The 19,833-nt window shown below is 43.5% G+C and overlaps 1 protein-coding gene across 1 annotated transcript in view; it reads left to right on the top strand.

Moving 5' to 3' along the window:
* Positions 1-19,833, top strand: part of LOC115464856 (centromere protein J-like) — a 139,283-nt gene that overhangs the window by 7,670 nt on the left and 111,780 nt on the right. Inside the window, exons 2-5 of the mRNA XM_030195213.1 lie at positions 1,587-2,138; positions 6,684-6,780; positions 16,269-16,511; positions 18,084-18,219. Coding sequence (XP_030051073.1) covers positions 1,668-2,138; positions 6,684-6,780; positions 16,269-16,511; positions 18,084-18,219 — 947 coding nt within the window. The 5' untranslated portion in view covers positions 1,587-1,667. The remainder of the gene's footprint in view (positions 1-1,586; positions 2,139-6,683; positions 6,781-16,268; positions 16,512-18,083; positions 18,220-19,833) is intronic.

The raw sequence follows: 19,833 nt of genomic DNA, 5'->3' as shown, positions 1-19,833 counted from the left end.
AAGCAGAGAAATATCCTCCTTGTGTTTGTCAGTGGACATCACTGCTCCAACTGAATCTGGCTCTGAAATAACTTGTGGGAGCTCAGCTAACCTCTGTCCTCTGCCCAGAGAGGGCTCAGACAGAGACAGCACAGCAGAGCCTGGACCCTTGTTTTGTCAGAGACTGCTGTTTAGTGCTGCACCTGACCCACCCCAACACAGCAACTCAAAGGACAGGAGGGCTAGATGTCTGCTTTCAATTCCTAACCATCACCTATCTCTCATTCCCACTTCAGTAACTCCTGTTAGTCTGTCCAACTCAGATTGTAGAATATGTTAGTTTATACTGATTAAGTCTGTCCTAGCTAGATCCTGTGCTCGATGGGAAGGCTATTGTGCTGCATGCAGAGTCTAACTTCTTAGGATTTCAGGTTAATTTTTGAAGAATTTGAAGAGGGGCTATCTCTGTTCTACATGTGTGACTGCAAGGCCAAGTGTCTGAATAGGGATCTGTTTGTTAGATTCTGAAATTTTGATAACACATTGTTTTTCAGAGTTGGCAAGACTGTCTGTTCTCCTAATTCCTGGTCTGTGTGCTAAGTTATTTTTCTTCTATACTGGTGTAATATTTTCAATGTTGCCATAGCTGGTAAAAGGGGTGTGTCTACTGTGGGACGGAGCCATAGTGATCCCACCTCTGACTAATAGACTGCAGGAGGGCGCTAGAAACCCTAGGACTGGCCCTGCTTCCACTCCTGACGCACAAGTGCTGCTTCAGCTGACCTGAGCTCTGTAGCACTCTTGCCTTACTTTATTGCTTTCCTCTGACTTGTCTTTTAGTTTTGTCAACTTTATTGGTTGGTCCTCAAAGGAGAAAGATTCAAGGCATGCTGGGTGCTGAGGGCATCCAACTAGAGGAAGAGAGTTAAGGAAAAAGAGGGGGAGAAGGACTTTGCCACTGTTCCCTCTGAGCTGAGCAGGAGTCCTCCACCAGCAGTTCTGCCAGTGCAATTGAAAACACAATACTGAAGCACCACCCTCCACTGGCAGCAATGCCCGCTGAGCTTAGAGGGAACAATGGGCTGTGCCATCGGACTGTACCCCCTTTTTCTGCTGCTTTGGTGCTAAAGGCAAAATTCGAATCATGTGGTTCCAGTTTTACATTCAGAAGAGAAGCCTGTGTCCTGACATGCAGCCGCCTTCCTTTTCTTGAGTCGGGCTGGGTGGGGGAGGGAAGAGTGCATGAATGCATTCGTGGGTGTGCTGGGACTGGGAGAGTGGAGAAAGCCTACTGCTAATGCTGCCAGTTTTCCACAGCCCATAGTGAACTGACAGTACATTCAGGCTGTAAAATCTGGGTGCCAGGTCTGACTTTTTTTTTTTTTTAGTCACCATGGTGACCTGGTACCTGTAGTACGAGCCTTGTTGTAGGGGATAATATAGAGAGAAGACATCTCAACATTCTAAGCTTATTTAAGCTTTCTCACTACTCTCTTCCACTGTGGGCCTTTATGTGCTGAATACTGTGTTATAACTTTGAAAAGCTTTCAGCAGATTTCACATTGCTTTTGGGACTATCACCAGTAAATGATATGTTTGTTTTGCAGGTCGTGGAAAATGGAGCATCCTTTGCTTTCAGGGTGGAAGTTTCCAGTATTATAAAAGAAAGGAGCAAGTATGCCAGGTCGATGCCATCAGGATGCCATACACTTTTCATGTGTTTCCAGCTTGCATTGCAGACTCATAAAATGGATTTTAGAAACCTGGACAAGGTAGTAGATACTGTGAATGAAAGGGTGCCTGATGCTTCAGTGAGACCACCTGCTGTAATGGTCCAAAATATGGAAAGTTCTGAAACCTCTGCATGGCTCACCAATCATGACTACATTTCTGGAAAGCAAGCTGAGCCTGTTTGCAGCAGTGCTAGCAATGACACTGCCTCATTGGAGGGAGCAGATGGAAGTAAAGTTTTCCAAGATGTAAGGCAGCTAAACCATTTGGTCAACACTGTTCTCTACTCTCATTTACTGACACCTGAGCTAACACAGGTGTTCCAGCCAGAAACTCTCCACACCGATAAGACCAGCAAGCCCATGGATTTAGTCCACTGTCTGCAAAAAAATCAGGAGAGTTTGGTACACAGTGCAGTTATACCACAGGTCAGTTTGTCATTGATGAGTGAACTCCATCCACTTCTGTGCAAAGAAAATCAATGGATTGGTTTTGTTGTTACTACTTGCACTTTGCTATAGAATCGGATCTGATTATTCTATATTTTTAAACTAGCATGTCTGATTTTTTTTCCTGTTTTTTTTAATAGATATTTGCATAAAGCAATACTATACAGTCCTTGCATAAGTGCTGTTTCATATACTTAGCTAGACTGTCAGCTAAACCATAGTATAGAACATCACTGTGAATACTCGGAATTCTTGAATCTAACTTATTTAATGCAAATCAGACAAAGGAAATATGACTTAGTTTGTAGTGATACGCAAGAGTCTCTGCTTTGCAGAACTGGGAGTCTGTTCTCTACCAGGTCATCCTGTAATCAAGGAAGCCAGGAAATTTCAGCACTGGCTGATGAGTAATGCTGTTAATACTTTAAATGGTGAAAATTTGATGATGAGACAATGCTTTTCAAAGGCTTAAAGCAGCTAGGCACAGTATTAGATTCAGTCTATAATAAGCATGCTGCAGACAGATCACTATTACTCAATGGAGAGAGGTGTGGTAGCCGTGTTAGTCCACTCTTAAGGTTATCAATAGAAATCAAACAAAATAAAACATGGAAAAGAAAATAAGATGATACCTTTTTTATTGGACATAACTTAATACATTTCTTGATTAGCTTTCGAAGGTTGCCCTTCTTTGTCAGATCGGAAATAAGCAAATGTGGTAGCAGATAGTATATATAAGTGAAACATCCAAGCATTACTTTGACAGTCTGACATATCAATGAAATGCTTTGATGTCCCCATTCATACCCCCACCCTCCCACCCTGTCAGACTGTCAAAGTAATGCTTGGATGTTTCACTTATATATAGTATCTGCTACCACATTTGCTTATTTCCTATCTGATGAAGAAGGGCAACCTTCGAAAGCTAATCAAGAAATGTATTAAGTTATGTCCAATAAAAAAGGTATCATCTTATTTTCTTTTCCATGTTTTATTTTGTTTGATTTCTATTGATAATCAATGGAGAGAGAATGTGCAGGCTACATCCCATCATATACAGACAAGAAACTGCCAATAGGAAAAGTCCCACAAAGCATAGGGAACTGGGACATGTGCTCAGGAAAAGCCTATTACAGAGCACTGCAGGAAGACAAATATTTGTAGCCCAAAGGCACTTCCTGCCTTTCTTACAGGCTCAAGCACTGTAACCTGTTACAGGCAATGCAATCTGATATAACAATGTCCAACCTATACATATAAAAAATAAACAACCTGCCTCCATGAATATGGGGGCAGAACAAATATGGTTGCCGTGTTAGTCCACTTGAATGCTCAGAAATAAAGGTTAATACATAAAAACAAAACAAAAGATGATATATTTTTATTAACTTAAAAGCATTTTTGCCCAAATTCTGAGAGCTAATACCACCTTCCTGAGGTCAGGACAAATTGAGCAAAAGATGGCAATACTAAAAAATATATATAAATCATAAAAAGCACTCCATTTAGTCTGAAGGGGCAAGGGTGGGTGATAGGCCAGTAAGTGGGTAATCCAGAAAATGACAAGCAGTAGAACTTTATGGTTTATATTGATGTTTTAGAAAGCCTAGATCTTTGTTCCTTCTTATCAGTTTCAAAATAAGTGACTTCTTTTTTTAACTTCAGGAATCTTAATTCAACAAAATTATTGTAAAGTTTCATTTTAGTGTCTTGACTGATTGTTGATATAGTCCCAAAAATGCTTCTCCATGGAGGTGCCAATTTGGTCGTCTTCATGATAAATGATTTCATGTCTGTGAATTGATTCTCCTCTTTAAAATCTGACCCTTTTCACCAATGTAGCATCATTCTTTTCATTTTCTATGTTTCATTTGTTTGGATTTAGCTCACAGTCTTTTTATTATTATTATTATTATTTTTTTTTTTTAGTAGAGCCAAGGGTGAGTTATAATCAGGTACACTAGATATTTATGTGTTGCTCTCAGGTGGTTGTCGTGTCACAAGGCAGTATCTCTTTGAGTGACTTGTCCTCCAGGACCAGTGACTGTAGGTGTTATGATTTTTCTCAGTTCTTCCAGCTGTAGATTGTATATTACTGCAAGGATACTTTTTCTTTTCTAATTTTCTTTTATTTGTACTGCAATAGATTTGTGCTGGGTGTGTTAAGTGTAGAAGTAGTCTTCCTGGAGAGGACTACTGGGTTATAGCCTCTGAATAAACAAAAGTGTTTCCTTTAGTCCCTCTGGACCGGCCTAGCTGAACTGATGAGTTATGCGCACCTTCCAGCAGTTGGAGACTGAGAACAATGTTTCTTGAGAGAGCCAATAGGAGCCCAGTACAGCCCTCTCAAGTCTCAGTATTCTCAGTCTCCAGCAGGTGGAAGACATGGCGAGCCCTTCAGTCTCTTTTCCTTGACTTATTCTGTTTATATACAGCTTTGCTTCTTGTTCTTTAATTTGATATATTTCTGTCTTCTCTGTGCACTGCTGGGAGTGTTTGCTGGCTGAAGCTGAGACCTGTGTGTGTGTGTGTGTGTGGGGGGGGGGTTCTACTGCCTCTGGAGTGTACACTCGGGTGGCCGGGTCCCTTCTCCCTATTTTAGTCGAGTGCTTCTCATCTGCTCTTGTTTTCTGAATGGGGCTGGGGGGGAGGGGGGAAACAAGCACAGCCCTAGAACATGGCTATTTTAGTGCATCACTGTTCTACTTTCAGAAGTTTGACAAATTGTTTCTGAGGTGTAGAGCTCACATCTTCTCTGGTTTATTTTTTCTTTTGGCCTGTGGTTTTAACCTTAATTGTTTTGCATGCCCCATAGTCATAGTATTTTTGGAAAGAGTAAACAAACGATTCATGTCTGCCCGTTCCACTCCACTCATTATTTTATAGACCTCTATCACATCTCCCCTCAGCCATCTTTTCTCCAAGCTGAAGAACCATAGCCGCTTCAGCCTTTCCTCATAGGGAAGTCGTCCCATTCCCTTTATCATTTTCGTCACCCTTTTCTGTACCTTTTTTAATTCCACTATATCTTTTTTTGAGATGCGGTGACCAGAATTGAACACAATATTTCAGGTTCGGTCGCACCATGGAGCAATACAATGGCATTATAATGTCCTCATTTTTGTTTTCCATTCTTTTCCTAATAATACCTAACATTCTATTTGCTTTCTTAGCTGCCGCAGGACACTGAGTAGAGGGTTTCAACGTATCATCAACGACGACGCCTAGATCCCTTTCTTAGTCAGTGACTCCTAATGTCCTTGCATTATGTAGCTATAATTCAGATTCCTCTTTCCCACATGCATCACTTTGCAGTTGCTCACATTAAACATCATCTGACATTAAGACGCCCAGTCTCTCAGTCTTGTAAGGTCGTCTTGTAATTTTTCACAATCCTCTTGTGAACATTGAATAACTTTATGTCGTCAGCAAATTTAATTACCTCACTAGTTACTCCCATCTCTAGATCATTTATAAATATGTTTAAAAAGCAGTGGTCCCAGCACAGGCTCCTGGAAAACCCCACTATCTACGTTTCTCCATTGAGAATACTGACCATTTAACCCTACTCTCTGTTTTCTATCTTTTAACCAGTTTTTAATCTGGTGGTAGTTAATCTTTCTTGACACAAAGATGGAAGTTGTAATAACCTTTTCTGCGATGCCCAGAAGATACATTCTTAATCAGCTTGTCTGGTAGATATTCTGATTGATCCAAACAAAAAGCCATGAATACAAAATATAATAATTTAATGAAAATCTTGGCTGCGATTGATAATCAATACAATCCAGCAATATAACAAGCTGCAAACTGTGCCAACACATCACAAAACCCTAAAGTCACTCACATGGGAAAAACATTCAGCATAAGGAGATCCTACACATGCTTTTCTTTAAATGGAGTGTATATCATTCTGTACAAAAATTGTGAAGAAGGATGCTATGTTGGAGAGACAAGCCAGGTGCTTAAGAGAAACATCAATCTAGACAGACACCATTTTAAACACCACAAAGCTAACCAGGGTGACACATCTGAGGAAGAGAACTTTGCAAGACCAGGGTACGGCATCAATAACTTTATGGTGAGAATACCAAAAGGATATTTTAATATAACCCAGGGATGTAAGATCTTTTTTAGTTAAAATGGTGAATTATTTTGACATCCACCAGACAGGACTTAACAAGGATCTGAGTTTCCTATCACATTATAAATCATAAATGTATACTGCTTTGTCACCTTCTGATCACGCATCCATCTCTCCCTGTTCTCACCCCCACCTTTCCCTGTGAGACTGTCATCGGAATGCTTTTATGGTTCAAATATATATTTTGATATTCGCCAACATTTGTTAATTTCTGAGCTGAAGAAGAAGGTATTGCATTTGAAAACTAATCATAAAATATATTAGGTTAGTTCAATAAAAAGCTATCATCATATTTTCTTTTCTTGTTTTGTTTGATTTCTATTTATTACCTTGTTTTGTACAATACAACGTACATAACATACTGTTGTTTTTTTTCCCAGAGCTCAGGCCAGCAAGAGCAGCTGATGATGCAACAGATGGAGCAACTGCAAAGACTAGTAAAACAACAGCAGAAGATAATCACTCTTATTAACCCAGGTATTACATTTTCATGTTCTACTAGAGTAGTGATTTTACTTTTCTGTTTTCAGTACAACAGTGGTTTACTAAAATTTATTTCTTGATGTCTAATGAAACAATGAGAAAATTGAAGCAGTGTTGCTTATTTGCCAGACAATAATTGATTTTTTCTTCCTTTGTTTTATTGACTTAAACCGACAAGCAAATGGCCACTGCAGAACAGGGCATCTAATCTGATAGACAAGGAGCCAAGGTGTCGAAGAATAGGAAAGGAAGGAGCTGCAGTTATCCAGTTCTTGGAGCGGGACTTTTTGGCCAGTTGTGTTTTGAACTTACAACCCCAGTGCAGTGTAGTATTTGTAGGCCTTGATTATATACATTGAAATTAATTCTGCAGGTTCCAAAATGGATCAAGATATGGTTTCTTGGAATACAGGAGTGGTCTAAAATTTCTTCCTTGGAACTTAGTGTTTTAGTAACTCATACTGTCTATGGTATTATTAGCATCCAATGTAGGGATACCACCTCTTGCTTGTGGAGTTAAAGGAGCTTGTGATTGGGAAGAGGGGTAATTAGAGAGTGCAGGGGAGGGTTGATGGGAGATGAGAGGCTGCTGGGAGAATCGGAACTCAGAAAGAAGATTGGAGGCTGCCAGGGATTGTCAGGACTCGGGAGAGGGTTCAGAGGCTACTAAGGAGAAATCAGGAGAGTGATCATGAGGAGAATACTCAAGCTGCTTGGGGGAGGGGGAATCATTATCCGTTAATGCAAATATAAACAAACAACAAAAAATGAAATTAAAAGAAACAAAATAAATTCAAAATGTGCTGCTGAATACTTTTTGGTTTTTAGCAACAGCAGTGCAAACAGCAGTGCAAAAAGTCAAGCACCTTGAATCAGTGTGGTCCACTAAACAAATCTAGACATGAGGGTTATGTCCCTCTATCAGCAGTTGGAAACTGAAAATAAAGGATTGAATATATCATCCCTAACAGTAGGTGCCAAGATGGTGACCCTAAACATGTTTTGAATGTTTTTGAAGCCTTTTCTAAGACTTCTAAATTTCCTGTTCCTCCCTTGCCCTGTGGCCTGTGTTCTAAGTGAGACCCTCTCCATTCCCTCCCCTCCACCATAGCATCCTTGGACCCTCCTCCATTAAAGTGTGACTCAGCTCCATATGCACTGTTTCTCATCACACTCATGCCTTCCCTCCATTTAAACTGTTCTCGGTATCGATTTATTCACACTCTCATACCAGCACTGCAGCATCCTTTTCAGTAGCATTCATTAGCTTTTTGTCTGAATTTAAACCCTTTGATTGTATCTCGGAAAGTCTTATTGATTTCTTTTTGTTCACGTTTTCTGATTCTCTGTCATATTGTACTTCCAGTTGATGAAGGAGTTTCTCCTGAGTTTCTGTGCAATTTTCTCCTTCCTTTACCCAATATCTGCCATCTGAATTAGTCATCTTGGTCTTCCTCTGCTCAACTTTCTCGATACTAGAGGAGATGGAAGATTTGTTAGTATCACTCTTTTGCATTCCTTTCATTATTTCTTCCAGTGTGTGTGTGTGCATGCGTGCGTGCTTTTGTCTTCACACCTGAGATGGAAAACATTAGTCCAAATGGGTAGAGCGAGCAATATCTGATGCTTTCACTTCTCAGTTTTTAATTATGTCCTAGAATTTTTACCTTCTATGTATCTGCAGATATTTTCAGCATATGGTTCCCCCCACCTGACTTATCCTAAAGATTGGGCTGCTCATGGGAACTTCTTTTTTTTGTGGTATAATCATAGAGGCATATCACTAATGTCCATTGGTCTTACCTTCTCTTTGCAGGCCAATGATTTGTGCATTCAGGTCCTTTACCTCCACATTTAGGCTTACTTCTGAGCGCACTTCTAAGATACACTTTCTCTATAGTCCTTGCCCTTCTTGCCCTCTGATAGAATGTAGAGTTGGAAACAGCAGTATAGTAACAGTATTTGAACTGAGTGTATTCACTTGGTGTAAAGAAAAAAAAACGCCAGATGCATCAGGGGGCATACATTCATATCCAAATTTCCAGTGGTGACGACAGAAAAAAGATCCAAAAGGTAACTGAACACAGAAAATCCCACAAAGTAATTGCAACAGACCAAAAAGCGGGAGAAGGAAGCAGGCTGGACAGACAATGGGATAAACAAACTAGTTTTATTGCTGGAATACATAAGACTTGACATGGCACCGAGTTTTGGCATAGATGTGCCTGCCTCAGGAGTCTACAATAAAAATAAAATGAGTAACAATATAACATACAAATATAAGATTACACAATTATAAATGACTTGATGTGGGACAAACGCATAAAAACATTGTATGATGTCATCTACTTGAAAAGACTGGTATCCTTCTATCCTTGGAGAACACCACCCAACTAACAAAACAACCTGTATTGTTGGTCCAGAAGAAAGTTTTTACAGAAACAATAGGTACAAATTTCATTACGTGGTTTGGGCAGTTATCAAAGGGACCAATATCTGTGTATGTTTTCTTTGCACGAAAGTTGCCTTTTATGGACACTTTTTTTTTAAGAAGCTTTCTCTACTTGAATCTATAGCAAAATTTATTTTATAAGTTTTAACAATTTTTATTGTAAAACAAATATAAATTCAAAAAGACAGTGCTAGCAAACAGAATAATAGAAACATAATAGTAATGAGAGAGAAATATAATCTTAAAACAGATGCAATTATAAATCTATTAAAATAATGTTAAAAACATTCATAGACAAATTCTTAATTCCCTACAATAGATTAAAAAAATTCCTAAGGTCAGCATTGTCATCCATTTAAACTAAAAGAACATCCTCTCCTTGCCCCTCACCAATAACATCTCTAAATGTTCACAGACTCTGCACAAAAAGCGAAGATACTTACCTGTAGCAGGCATTCTCCGAGGACAGCAGGCTGATTATTCTCACATGTGGGTCGACATCCATGTCGGCCCGGGAACCGTCATTTTGCCATAGCAAAGAAAAAAAATCTTTGCTAGAGTGTTCTGGCGCACGTGCAGACTGATTTTTTTTTTGCCCACCGCGCAAGCCCGTACCTCGGTTAAATCAAAAAGCATAACAAATAATAATAACAACAACTCCAAAGGGGTGGTGGGAGGGATTGTGAGAATAATCACCCTGCTGCCCTTGGAGAATACCTGCTACAGGTAAGTATCTTCGCTTTCTCCCAGGACAAGCAGGCTGCTTATTCTCACATGTGGGTTATCCCTAGCATCCAGGCTCACTCAAAACAATGAACATTGGTCAATTGAACCTCGCAGCGGCGAGAACATAACATAAGTTAACCTGAAACTATATACAGTTAGATGAGAGTGCAGCCTGGAACAGAATAAAACGGACCTAGGGGGGTGGAGTTGGATTCTAAACCCCAAACAGATTCTGCAGCACTGACTGCCCAAACCGACTGTCGCGTTGGGTATCCTGCTGAAGGCAGTAGTGAGATGTGAATGTGTGGACTGATGACCATGTTGCACCCTTGCAAATCCCTTCAATGGAGGCTGACTTTAAGTGAACCACCGACGTAGCCATGGCTCTAACATTATGAGCCGTGATATGGCCCTCCAGAGTCAGCCCAGCTTGGGCATAAGTGAAGGAAATGCAGTCTGCTAGCCAATTGGAGACTGTGCATTTTCCGATGGTGACTCCCCTCCTGTTGGGATAGAAAGAAACAAGCAAGCAACTGTGTGAACTGTCTGAAGGGCTTCGTCCGCTCCACATAAAAGGCCAATGCTGTCTTGCAGTCCAAGGTGTTCAAGCTGCTCTCACCAGGGTGGGCATAAGGTTGGGGGAAAAAAGTTGGCAAGACAATTGACTGGTTCAGATGGAACTCCAACACTACCTTAGGTAGCAACTTAGGGTGCATGCGGAGGTGCATGGACTACTAAGGCCTGAAGCTTACTGACCCTACGAGTTGAAGTAACAGCCACCAAGAAAATGACCTCCTAGGTCAAGTACTTCAGATGGCAGGAATTCAGTGGCTCAAAGAAAGCTTTCATCAGCTGGGTGAGAATGACATTGAGATCCATGACACTGGAGGAGGTTTGACAGGAGGCTTTGACAAAAGCAAACGTCTCATGAAGTGAACAACTAAAGGCTGTCCAGAGATAGGCTTACCCTCTACATTCTGATGATAAGCACTAATTGCACTGAGGTGAAACCTTATGGAGTTGGTCCTGAGACCAGACTCTGATAAGTATAGAAGGTATTCGTCTGTATAGGACAAGAGAGAGGATCTAGGGCCTTGCTGTCATGCCACATGGCAAACCTCCTCCATTTGAAAGAGTAACACCTCTTTGTGGAATCTTTCCTGGAAGCAAGCAAGATTCGGGAGACACCCTCTGAAAGACCCAAGGAGGTGAATAGCCAGAGACTGGAGGTTGGGATGTAGAAGCAACCCCTCGTTCTGAGTGATGAGGATTGGAAAACATTCTAATCTTCACGGTTCTTCGGAGGACAACTCCAGAAAAAGAGGTAACCAAATCTGACGTGCCCAGAAGGGTGCAATCAGGATCATGGTTCCGTGGTCTTGCTTGAGTTTCAGTAAATTCTTCCCTACTAGAGGTATGGGAGGATACGTATACAGAAGGCCTGTTCCCCAATGAAGGAGAAGGGTGTCTGATGCTAGTCTGTTGTGGGCCTGAAGCCTGGAACAGAACTGAGGGACCTTGTGATTGATCTGAGTGGCAAAATGATCCACCCCTTGCCCCACACTCGGAAGATTTTGCGGGCTATGCCCATATTCAAAGACCACTTGTGAGGTTGCATTACCCTACTCAGTCTGTCGGCCAGACTGTTGTTTACACCTGCCAGATAAGTAGCTTGGAGAAACATGCCGTGATAGCGTGCCCAAAGCCACATCTGAACAGCTTCCTGACACAGAGGGTGAGAGCCGGTGCCCCCCTGCTTGTTGGTGTAATAACATCACAACCTGATTGTATGTTTGAATCAAGATGATTTGGTTGGACAGCTGATCTCTGAAAGCCATTAGAGCGTTCCAGATCACTCGTAATTCCAGAAGGTTGATCTTAAGACCTGTTTCCCGGAAGGACCAGGCTCCTTGTGTGATGCCCATCTACATGAGCTCCCCACCATAGGAGGGATGCATCTGTTGTCAGGACTTTTTGTGCCTGAGGAATTTGGAATGGTCGTTCCAAAAGTCAAATTGGACTGGATTATCCACCACTGAAGAGAATTTTGAAAATCGGTGGACAGTTGGATCACATTTTCCAGATTCCCTGTAGCTTGATACCACTGGGAAGCTAGGGTCTGTTGAGCTAATCTCATATGTAGATGTGCCATGGGTGTTACATGTACTGTAGAGGCCATGTGCCCCAATACTCTCAACATCTGCCGAATTGTGATCTGCTGAAATGCTCGAACTGTGGACACCAGGGACAGGAGCTTGTCTGCTCTTGTCTCGGGAAGATAAGCCCGAGCTGTCTTCGTGTCCAACAGTGCTCCAATGAATTCCGATTTTTGAACAGGGGTGAGATGGGACTTGGAGTAATTTATTATGAGCCCCAGTAGCTCTAGCACCTGAATGGTCATTCGCATGGACTCCAAAGCACTCTTCTCTGAGGTGCTCTTTATGAGCCAGTCGTAGAGATAAAGAAACACATGCACACCCAGTCTGCGTAGTGATGCTGCGACTACTGCCAGACACTTTGTAAACACTCTGGGCGCAGACGTCAGGCCAAAGGGCAATACACAGTACTGAAAATGCTGCGTTCCCATCCGAAATCGAAGATACTTCCTGTGAGCTAGGAGTATCGAGGTGTGTGTGTAAGCCTCTTCCAAGTTCAGAGATCATAGCCATTCGCTTTTCTGAATCATGGGAAGAAGGGTGCCTAGGGGAACCATCCTGAACTTTTCTCGTAGGAATTTGTTCAGGGCCCGTAGGTCTAGGATGGGATGCATGCCCCCTGTTTTCTTTTGCACAAGGAAGTACCTGGAATAGAATCCCAGCCCTTCTTCCCCTGGTGGAATGGGTTCAACCGTGTGGGCCTTTAGAAGGGCGGAAAGTTCCCTTGAAAGTACCTGCTTGTGCTGGGAACTGTAAGAGCAATTTGGAGGTTTGGATTCCAGATTGAGGGTGTATCTTAACCGGACTATTTGAAGAACCCACCAGTAGGAGGTTGTGAGAGGCCACCTTTGGTGAAAAAGCATTAACCTCCCCCCAACCGGCAAGCCATCTAGCACGGACACTTTTACTGAGGCTATGCTTAACTGGAGCCAGTCAAAAGCCCGTCCCTTGCTTTTGCTGGGGAGCAGCATGGGCCTTAGGCGCACGCTGTTGATGAGAACGAGTGCGCTGGGGCTGAGCCTGACTAGGCTGCCGAGAAGCCGGACTGTACCCTATGCCTAGCATAGGAATAGGGAGCACTCCACTTTCCACCAAAAAACCTCCTATTGAGGAGGTTGTAGCAGAAGGCGCCCGGCAGGAGACAGAATCCATAGCATCATTATGCTTCTTGATCTGGTCAATAAGATCCTCTACTTTTTCACCAAAAAGATTGTCTCCCTTCAAGGTACATCTGCCATCCTCTGCTGGATTGAATGATGCAGGTCAGAGACATGCAGCCATGAGAGTCTGCGCATCACTATACCCTGAGCAGTGATTCTGGATGCCACATCAAAAGAGTCGTAAGTGCTGCTGGCCAGGAATTTACGACACGCCTTCTGCTGCCTGATCACCTGGTGAAAAGGCTCGGCCTGCTCACCTGGTGAAAAGGCTCGGCCTGCTCCGGAGGGAGGGTATCGACCAAGCTAAGCTGCCTCACCAAGTTCTGCCAGTGTATGCTTGTGAAGAGCTGGTAGGACTGGATATGGACAGCGAGCATAGCGGCCTGATAAGTCTTCCTTCCAAAAGAGTCCAAGGACCTAGCTTCTCTGCCTGGGGGCGCCAAGGCATAGTCTCTAGTACTCTTGGCTCTCTTGAGGGTGGAGTCCACCACCATGGAATTGTGGGGTAACTGAGACCTCATCAACCCAGGTTCACTGAGGATCTGATACTGGGAATCAGCTTTCTTCAGGATTAGGGGGCCAGACAGAGGGAACGACCAGTTCCGCATAAGGACTTCCTTCAGTACCTTATGCAGTGGAGCCATCACAGCCTCCGTAGGTGGAAAGGGATAGTCCAAGACCTCGAGAATCTCAGCCCTGGTCTCATCCTCCACCTCCATAGGGAATGGAATAGCCATAGCCATTTCCCGGACAAAAGATGTAAAGGAAAGACTCTTAGGAGAAGACAGTCTCCTATCAGGTGAAGAAGAAGGTTCAGAGGGAATCCCATACAACTCATCGGAAGAAAAGTGTCTGGGATCTCCTTCTGACTCCCATGAATGCTCTTCTTCAGTATCGGATAGTACCTCCCTAAGGGAACTCCGAGACTGAGCCTGCCTTGACGCCTAGGATCGACGTCCTCGATGGCAATGTCAAGGGTCTGACGCCTGCATGGAGTGCAGCGAAGCTTCTTCCACCGACGTCGAAGGGGAGTCGACCTGGGTGGCAGCTGACACTTGATGGGGACCTCACCGCAGGTGAAGGGCCAGATGCCGCTGCAACAGACAGCATGGAAGGCACAAGCATCTCCGACACCGAAGCAGACTGGCGCAGCAGTCCTTCCAGAAGTTCTGGAAGTAGGACCCAGATGTGCTCGCCGAGAGCCACCATCGGAGAAGGCTGCAGGGTCGGTGAATCAGCTGGTGGCTGAATCTGCTGAGTATCAGGTGCAGGTACCAGGCTGCTAAGAGGCCGGCGCATTGGCACCTCCTGTATGGAGGGGGAGTGATCCTCTCGGCACCAATGCTTCTCGGGTGCCAAATCCTTCGATGCCCTGGAGCTCCTGGCACCGTGTGTTGAAGGAGATGGTGACGGTGCTTCTTCACCTTCGCTCGATGCCCGTGACCGAGGCTCGTCGGTGCTGACGAGGACGATGTGGAATCCTCACATCTCACAGTCAGGTCCTACGATGGTCGGTCCCAGGGGTTTGCATAGCAGGAGGCCTGGAGACCCACTCGACACTTCACTGCTCCCAGCACAACTTGGTCTCTCAGCAGCCATTACCTCTACTCCTGACGTTGATGCGTCCCTCGATGTCGACTCCACTGACCTCAGTACCGTTGTCGATGACGATGTCGAAGGACCAGACCAAGCCCCCAAAAGTTTCTCTCGAGCTACTTGGGTCCGTTTCTTCATACGAAGACACAGATTACAAGCAGCTGGGCTGTGGTTGGGCCCAAGGCACTGAATACACCAGGAATGGGTATGGGTACCTGAGATGGTCCAGTTGCACCGAGTACAACATTTGAAGCCGCTGGGTGTTCTCGATGACATGGAAGGCAAAATGGCTCCGGCAAAATCAAAGGACTCGATTGTGCCAAGAAAAAAGGGCACAAAAATGAAGGAGAACCCGATCTCGCGGCCGGTTTAAAAAGAAAGAAAACTTAAAACTTGGGAAAAAGAACTGAGGATTTTTGTAAAAGGAATCCTCTTTTTTTTTTAATTTTTATTTTTTAAACAAACTAAATAAAAGTAGATAAACAGATGCAAAAAAGTCATCAAAAATTGTCAAAAAACAAGACTTTCTTCCCGGGCCAAAACGAGGAGCTCAGGAAGAACCTGCCGCACCTCGTCATGGAAAAAATGAAAGTGAGGTACGCTCTCGCGAGGCGGGAAGTCAGTCCCATGCATGTGTGGTGCGCACTGCATGCACGCCAGAAGACTCTAGATGTGTAAAATTGTTAGGCAAGAAATATTACCATTAACTCAAGACTTTTTAAAATCTAGAATTTCCCATATAGAAGAAGAAAGGGGCCCAGTCCTCTTTTAAAAACTTGCCTACAATCTCGGAGTTCATATATAATTTGCTCCAGATTGGCAAATTTACAAAAAGAAATAGAAATCTGGGGAGTAGCAGCATTTTGATGGCATGTATTCTTAACCAGGTGATTTCCAAATGTTTTTAAGAGTTTAGCTCATCCCTATCAGTATTTAAAAGGGATTCATAATTTAATTTGTATACCCCCTGTAAATTAGTAGAGCTCCATACTCCCAAATATTTAAACTTAATGTCTATTTTAAAACCATATTTACTTAATTCTTTTAGACTCTCTCCAATTCTGGGTTTACAAGAAATAAGCAGTGACTTTTCAAAGTTAATGAAAAAAACAGATATATCCCCAGACTGTTTTAGAAAATCCTTTAAATGCTGTATAGAGTTGTTCAGGTTTATAAGATAAAGTGTCATCCACATACAGAGATGCTCAATGGTCTTCACTTCCAATTGTTAAAGCAAATAAGATTGCAGACAGAGGACAACCTTGTCTAGTTCTTCTAGTTAAGGAAAACAGCATAGAGCGTTATCCATTCACTAAGATTGCAAAACCTTTTAAAGTAAGACTTTGTTTTTATTCATTAACTTCTGATTTTAGTTTTCAATTATGCTTTCAGGATTGGCATTCGCTTCTGGAATTACTCCGCAACTGGTTGCGATGACACAAGGACCTGTCCCAGGATTGCCAGCCACTTCAGTTCCTCTGTTGGTGCCAACAGATGTTTCCCCTCAAGCCAACAGTCATAATAGTTTAACAGGTGCTCCCCTGACTATGCAGTCTACTATAATGAGAAGCTCTCCAGTGTCTTCACTGAATAGTAACTGCATGGAAGCAATTCACTCCCCATCGCAAAGTGCAAGTGAGTGAGTAATGCTTAATCTCCCCCCCCCCCAAAAAAAAAAAAAAAACCCCAGTGCGTTATCCACTTGGAGGGGTAATTTTATAACTGGTCGTTTATGTTAAGAGGGTAAGAAAGCACCTATGTTTATCTTATTTTATAAAGGCACATACGTTTCTGTATATAAATATGGATAAACCAGCAGAAGCTGTGGCTAGAGTGAAGTCAAGGACATTAATACCACCTCAGGAGCAGGTGTAAATGTACATACATATAATCTGAATGATCACATATACACATAGAACGAGAGGACATGAAATGAGATTGAAGGGGGGCAGATTCAAGAAAAATGCCAGGAAGTATTTTTTCACGGAGAGAGTAGTGGATGCTTGGAATGCCCTCCCGCGGGAGGTGGTGGAAAAGAAAACGGTAATGGAATTCAGACATGCGTGGGATAAACATAAAGGAATCCTGTTCAGAAGGAATGGATCCTCAGGAGCTTAGCCGAGATTGGGTGGCAGAGCCAGTGGTGGGAGTCGGGGCTGGTGGTTGGGAGGCAGGGATAGTGCTGGGCAGACTTATACGGTCTGTGCTAGAGCCGGTGGTGGGAGACAGGACTGGTGGTTGGGAGGCGGGGATAGTGCTGGGCAGACTTATATGGTCTGTGCCAGAACCGGTGGTGGGAGGCAGGACTGGTGGTTGGGAGGCGGGGATAGTGCTGGGCAGACTTATATGGTCTCTGCCAGAGCCGGTGGTGGGAGGCAGGACTGGTGGTTGGGAGACGGGGATAGTGCTGGGCAGACTTATACGGTCTGTGCCCTGAAGAGGACAGGTACAAATCAAGGTAGGGTATACACAAAAAGTAGCACATATGAATTTATCTTGTTGGGCAGACTGGATGGACCGTGCAGGTCTTTTTCTGCCGTCATCTACTATGTTACTTCCTTTATAAAGTGTGTACAACTCTGCGTATATCATATCTAAACTCTGATCCACAGCATGTCTACATGCAAGTTGCAAAAAAAGTATGTCCTATTTTAACACTGCTTGTAACATTCTGGGGTAATTTTATAAAAACCTTTGTAAGTGCATAAATTAGGATTTCATATATAAAAGTTATAAAATTATCCCCTAAGGGTTCGATTAACCTAAAATTATTTTGGCCATTGGTAGCCAAGCTGTGGGAAATGTTTGTATTTTACCAACTAGCAACATGTTACATAATAAACCAGTATTAACTTAGCCTTAACTTATGTTTAGGCGCCAGCAGTTAGACTAGCCATAGACCTAGTTTAACTTTGGGTGCTTAAATGCAGCTGGAAGGCAAGTAACATACAGTATTTTATAAGTTATGCAGGTAATTGGGAACCCCACCCAAGCTTCACCACTTGTATACCCCCTTGTACTTGTGCTCTGTATAACTTAGGTTTGTGCTTATAGAATTGTGCGTGTGCTAGTGCTTCTTTTTTGTGCATTTACACATGCATAGGTGCTCATTAACGCATTCGCCTTGTTATGGAATTTTCCTTCACATGTTTTGTAAAACTCAAAAGTGATATGTTCACTGGTTTACTAATACTTTGCTATTTTTAGGTGAAAGCTTACCAGAGAAAGTATCTAGTCCCAAGCCTTTGTTTTCAATTAAGGAAGAAAATGGAGAGAAACTGGTAAAGTCGATTCACCTTTCTCCCTTTGGAGTCAGGCCAGGAGCAGGAAACCATGAAGATCGGTAAGAAGTCAATGCTGCCATTCAGGGCCGGTCTTAGGGCGAGGCGACTGCATAGGGCCTCGCGCTCAAGGGGGCCCTGCGTGGTGCGCCTGAAGTCGCCCTGCCCCGACCGCTCAAGCTCCAGTCCCCCCGCCCTCTGAATTTTACATCGTCGTCGGAGCGGCTGACAGGTAGCAGCAGCAGCAGTGAAAAGCGTGCGAGCTGCTGGGCGGCGCTTCGGGAGCCTTTCCCTCGCTCAGCTCTGGTCCCACCCTCAAAATGAGGGCGGGACCAAAGCTGAACGAGGGAAAGGAAGGCTCCCGAAGCACCGCCCAGCAGCTCACGCTTTTAACTGCTGCTGCTGCTACCTGCCGGCCGCTCCTACGTCGACGACGAGGTCACTTTTAAAATTCAGAGGGCGGGGGGGCCTTGGAGCTGGGTGGGGGGCCTTGGAGCTGGTGGGGGAGGGAGGGAGGGGGGCCTTGGAGCTGGGTGGGAGCTAGGTGGGGGGCCTTGGAGCTGGTGGGTGGGAGGGAGAGAGATAGAGAGACAGGCCTTGGAGCTGGGAGGCCGGGAGGCCTTGGAGCTAGGAGGGAGGGAGGGAGGGAGCTGGGGAGCCCAGCCCTGGAGCTGGGGAGCCCTGGGGATGGCCCGGGAGCTCGGAGGGGAGGGGTGGCCGGCCCTGGTGCTAGGGTGGGGGTGGGGCTAGGATGGGGCCCCATCAGATTGGTCTGCATAGGGCCCCGCACTTGCTAAGACCGGCCCTGCTGCCATTTACAGAAAGAAACGGGTGTTTCAGGATTGTTTACAGAACCTTTTCAGTGTGTGGTTATTTTTCAGTATTATGTCTTTCAGAGGTAATTAAAGATATACTTGAGTTGATATTCAAACAATTTATCTGGCTAACTTTGGGAGTTAACCAAATAAATTATTTGGTTTTAATTTCCTGGGATGGTCACAAATTAAATTTTAACTGGACAGTTTTACCAGTTAAAGATAGGACAGATGAGTCATGTGGTACAGTTATAATTTAGATGGATAATGCTGATAGGCAAAATTTAGTTTAGATATAACTGGATAACTCTGTTCAGAAAGTACCTGTCTAAGGTTAACCAGGTAAATTATCCAGTTATATTTAAGAGGATATCCAGTGGTTAAATATTGACCTCTTTTTGTTGTTGATATCATGGACAAAAAAAATTGCCACTCTTTTTCCTCCTCCCAAAACACAAGGCCATCAAGCATGTGTACAGTTTTTGGGGTCGATACCTAATCATATTTTGTGTGCGCCAACTATTTCTTGGTTCTTGTGGCTTCTTGTTGACAGCAGACTTAAGAGAATTGGTCTCAAAGTTTTGCATTGTTGTTTCTCACATCATGTGGGTTACATTTGATTGTGGATGGGAGATAAGAGTCTCTCTATGTTCTTGAAGCACCATTAAGATAAAAAAATGTCAGTCTTTGTGGGCTAGTTTGATGGAGAACCAGGAGGTCAGGTTAGGAGATATGTATGTTTTGGGAAGAAATCTGAGTGGTTGCTAGTTCATGTAATCTTCCCTTTGCTTCCTTTTTTCCTACTTCTTTTGGTCCTATTTGAGTTTGGAGTTCTTTTCTATTACAATATTTGTGTTTTTA

This window comes from Microcaecilia unicolor, chromosome 3 (genome assembly GCF_901765095.1).
Source record: "Microcaecilia unicolor chromosome 3, aMicUni1.1, whole genome shotgun sequence".
Lineage (NCBI taxonomy): Eukaryota > Metazoa > Chordata > Amphibia > Gymnophiona > Siphonopidae > Microcaecilia > Microcaecilia unicolor.
This window is presented reverse-complemented; position numbering and strand designations above follow the sequence as displayed.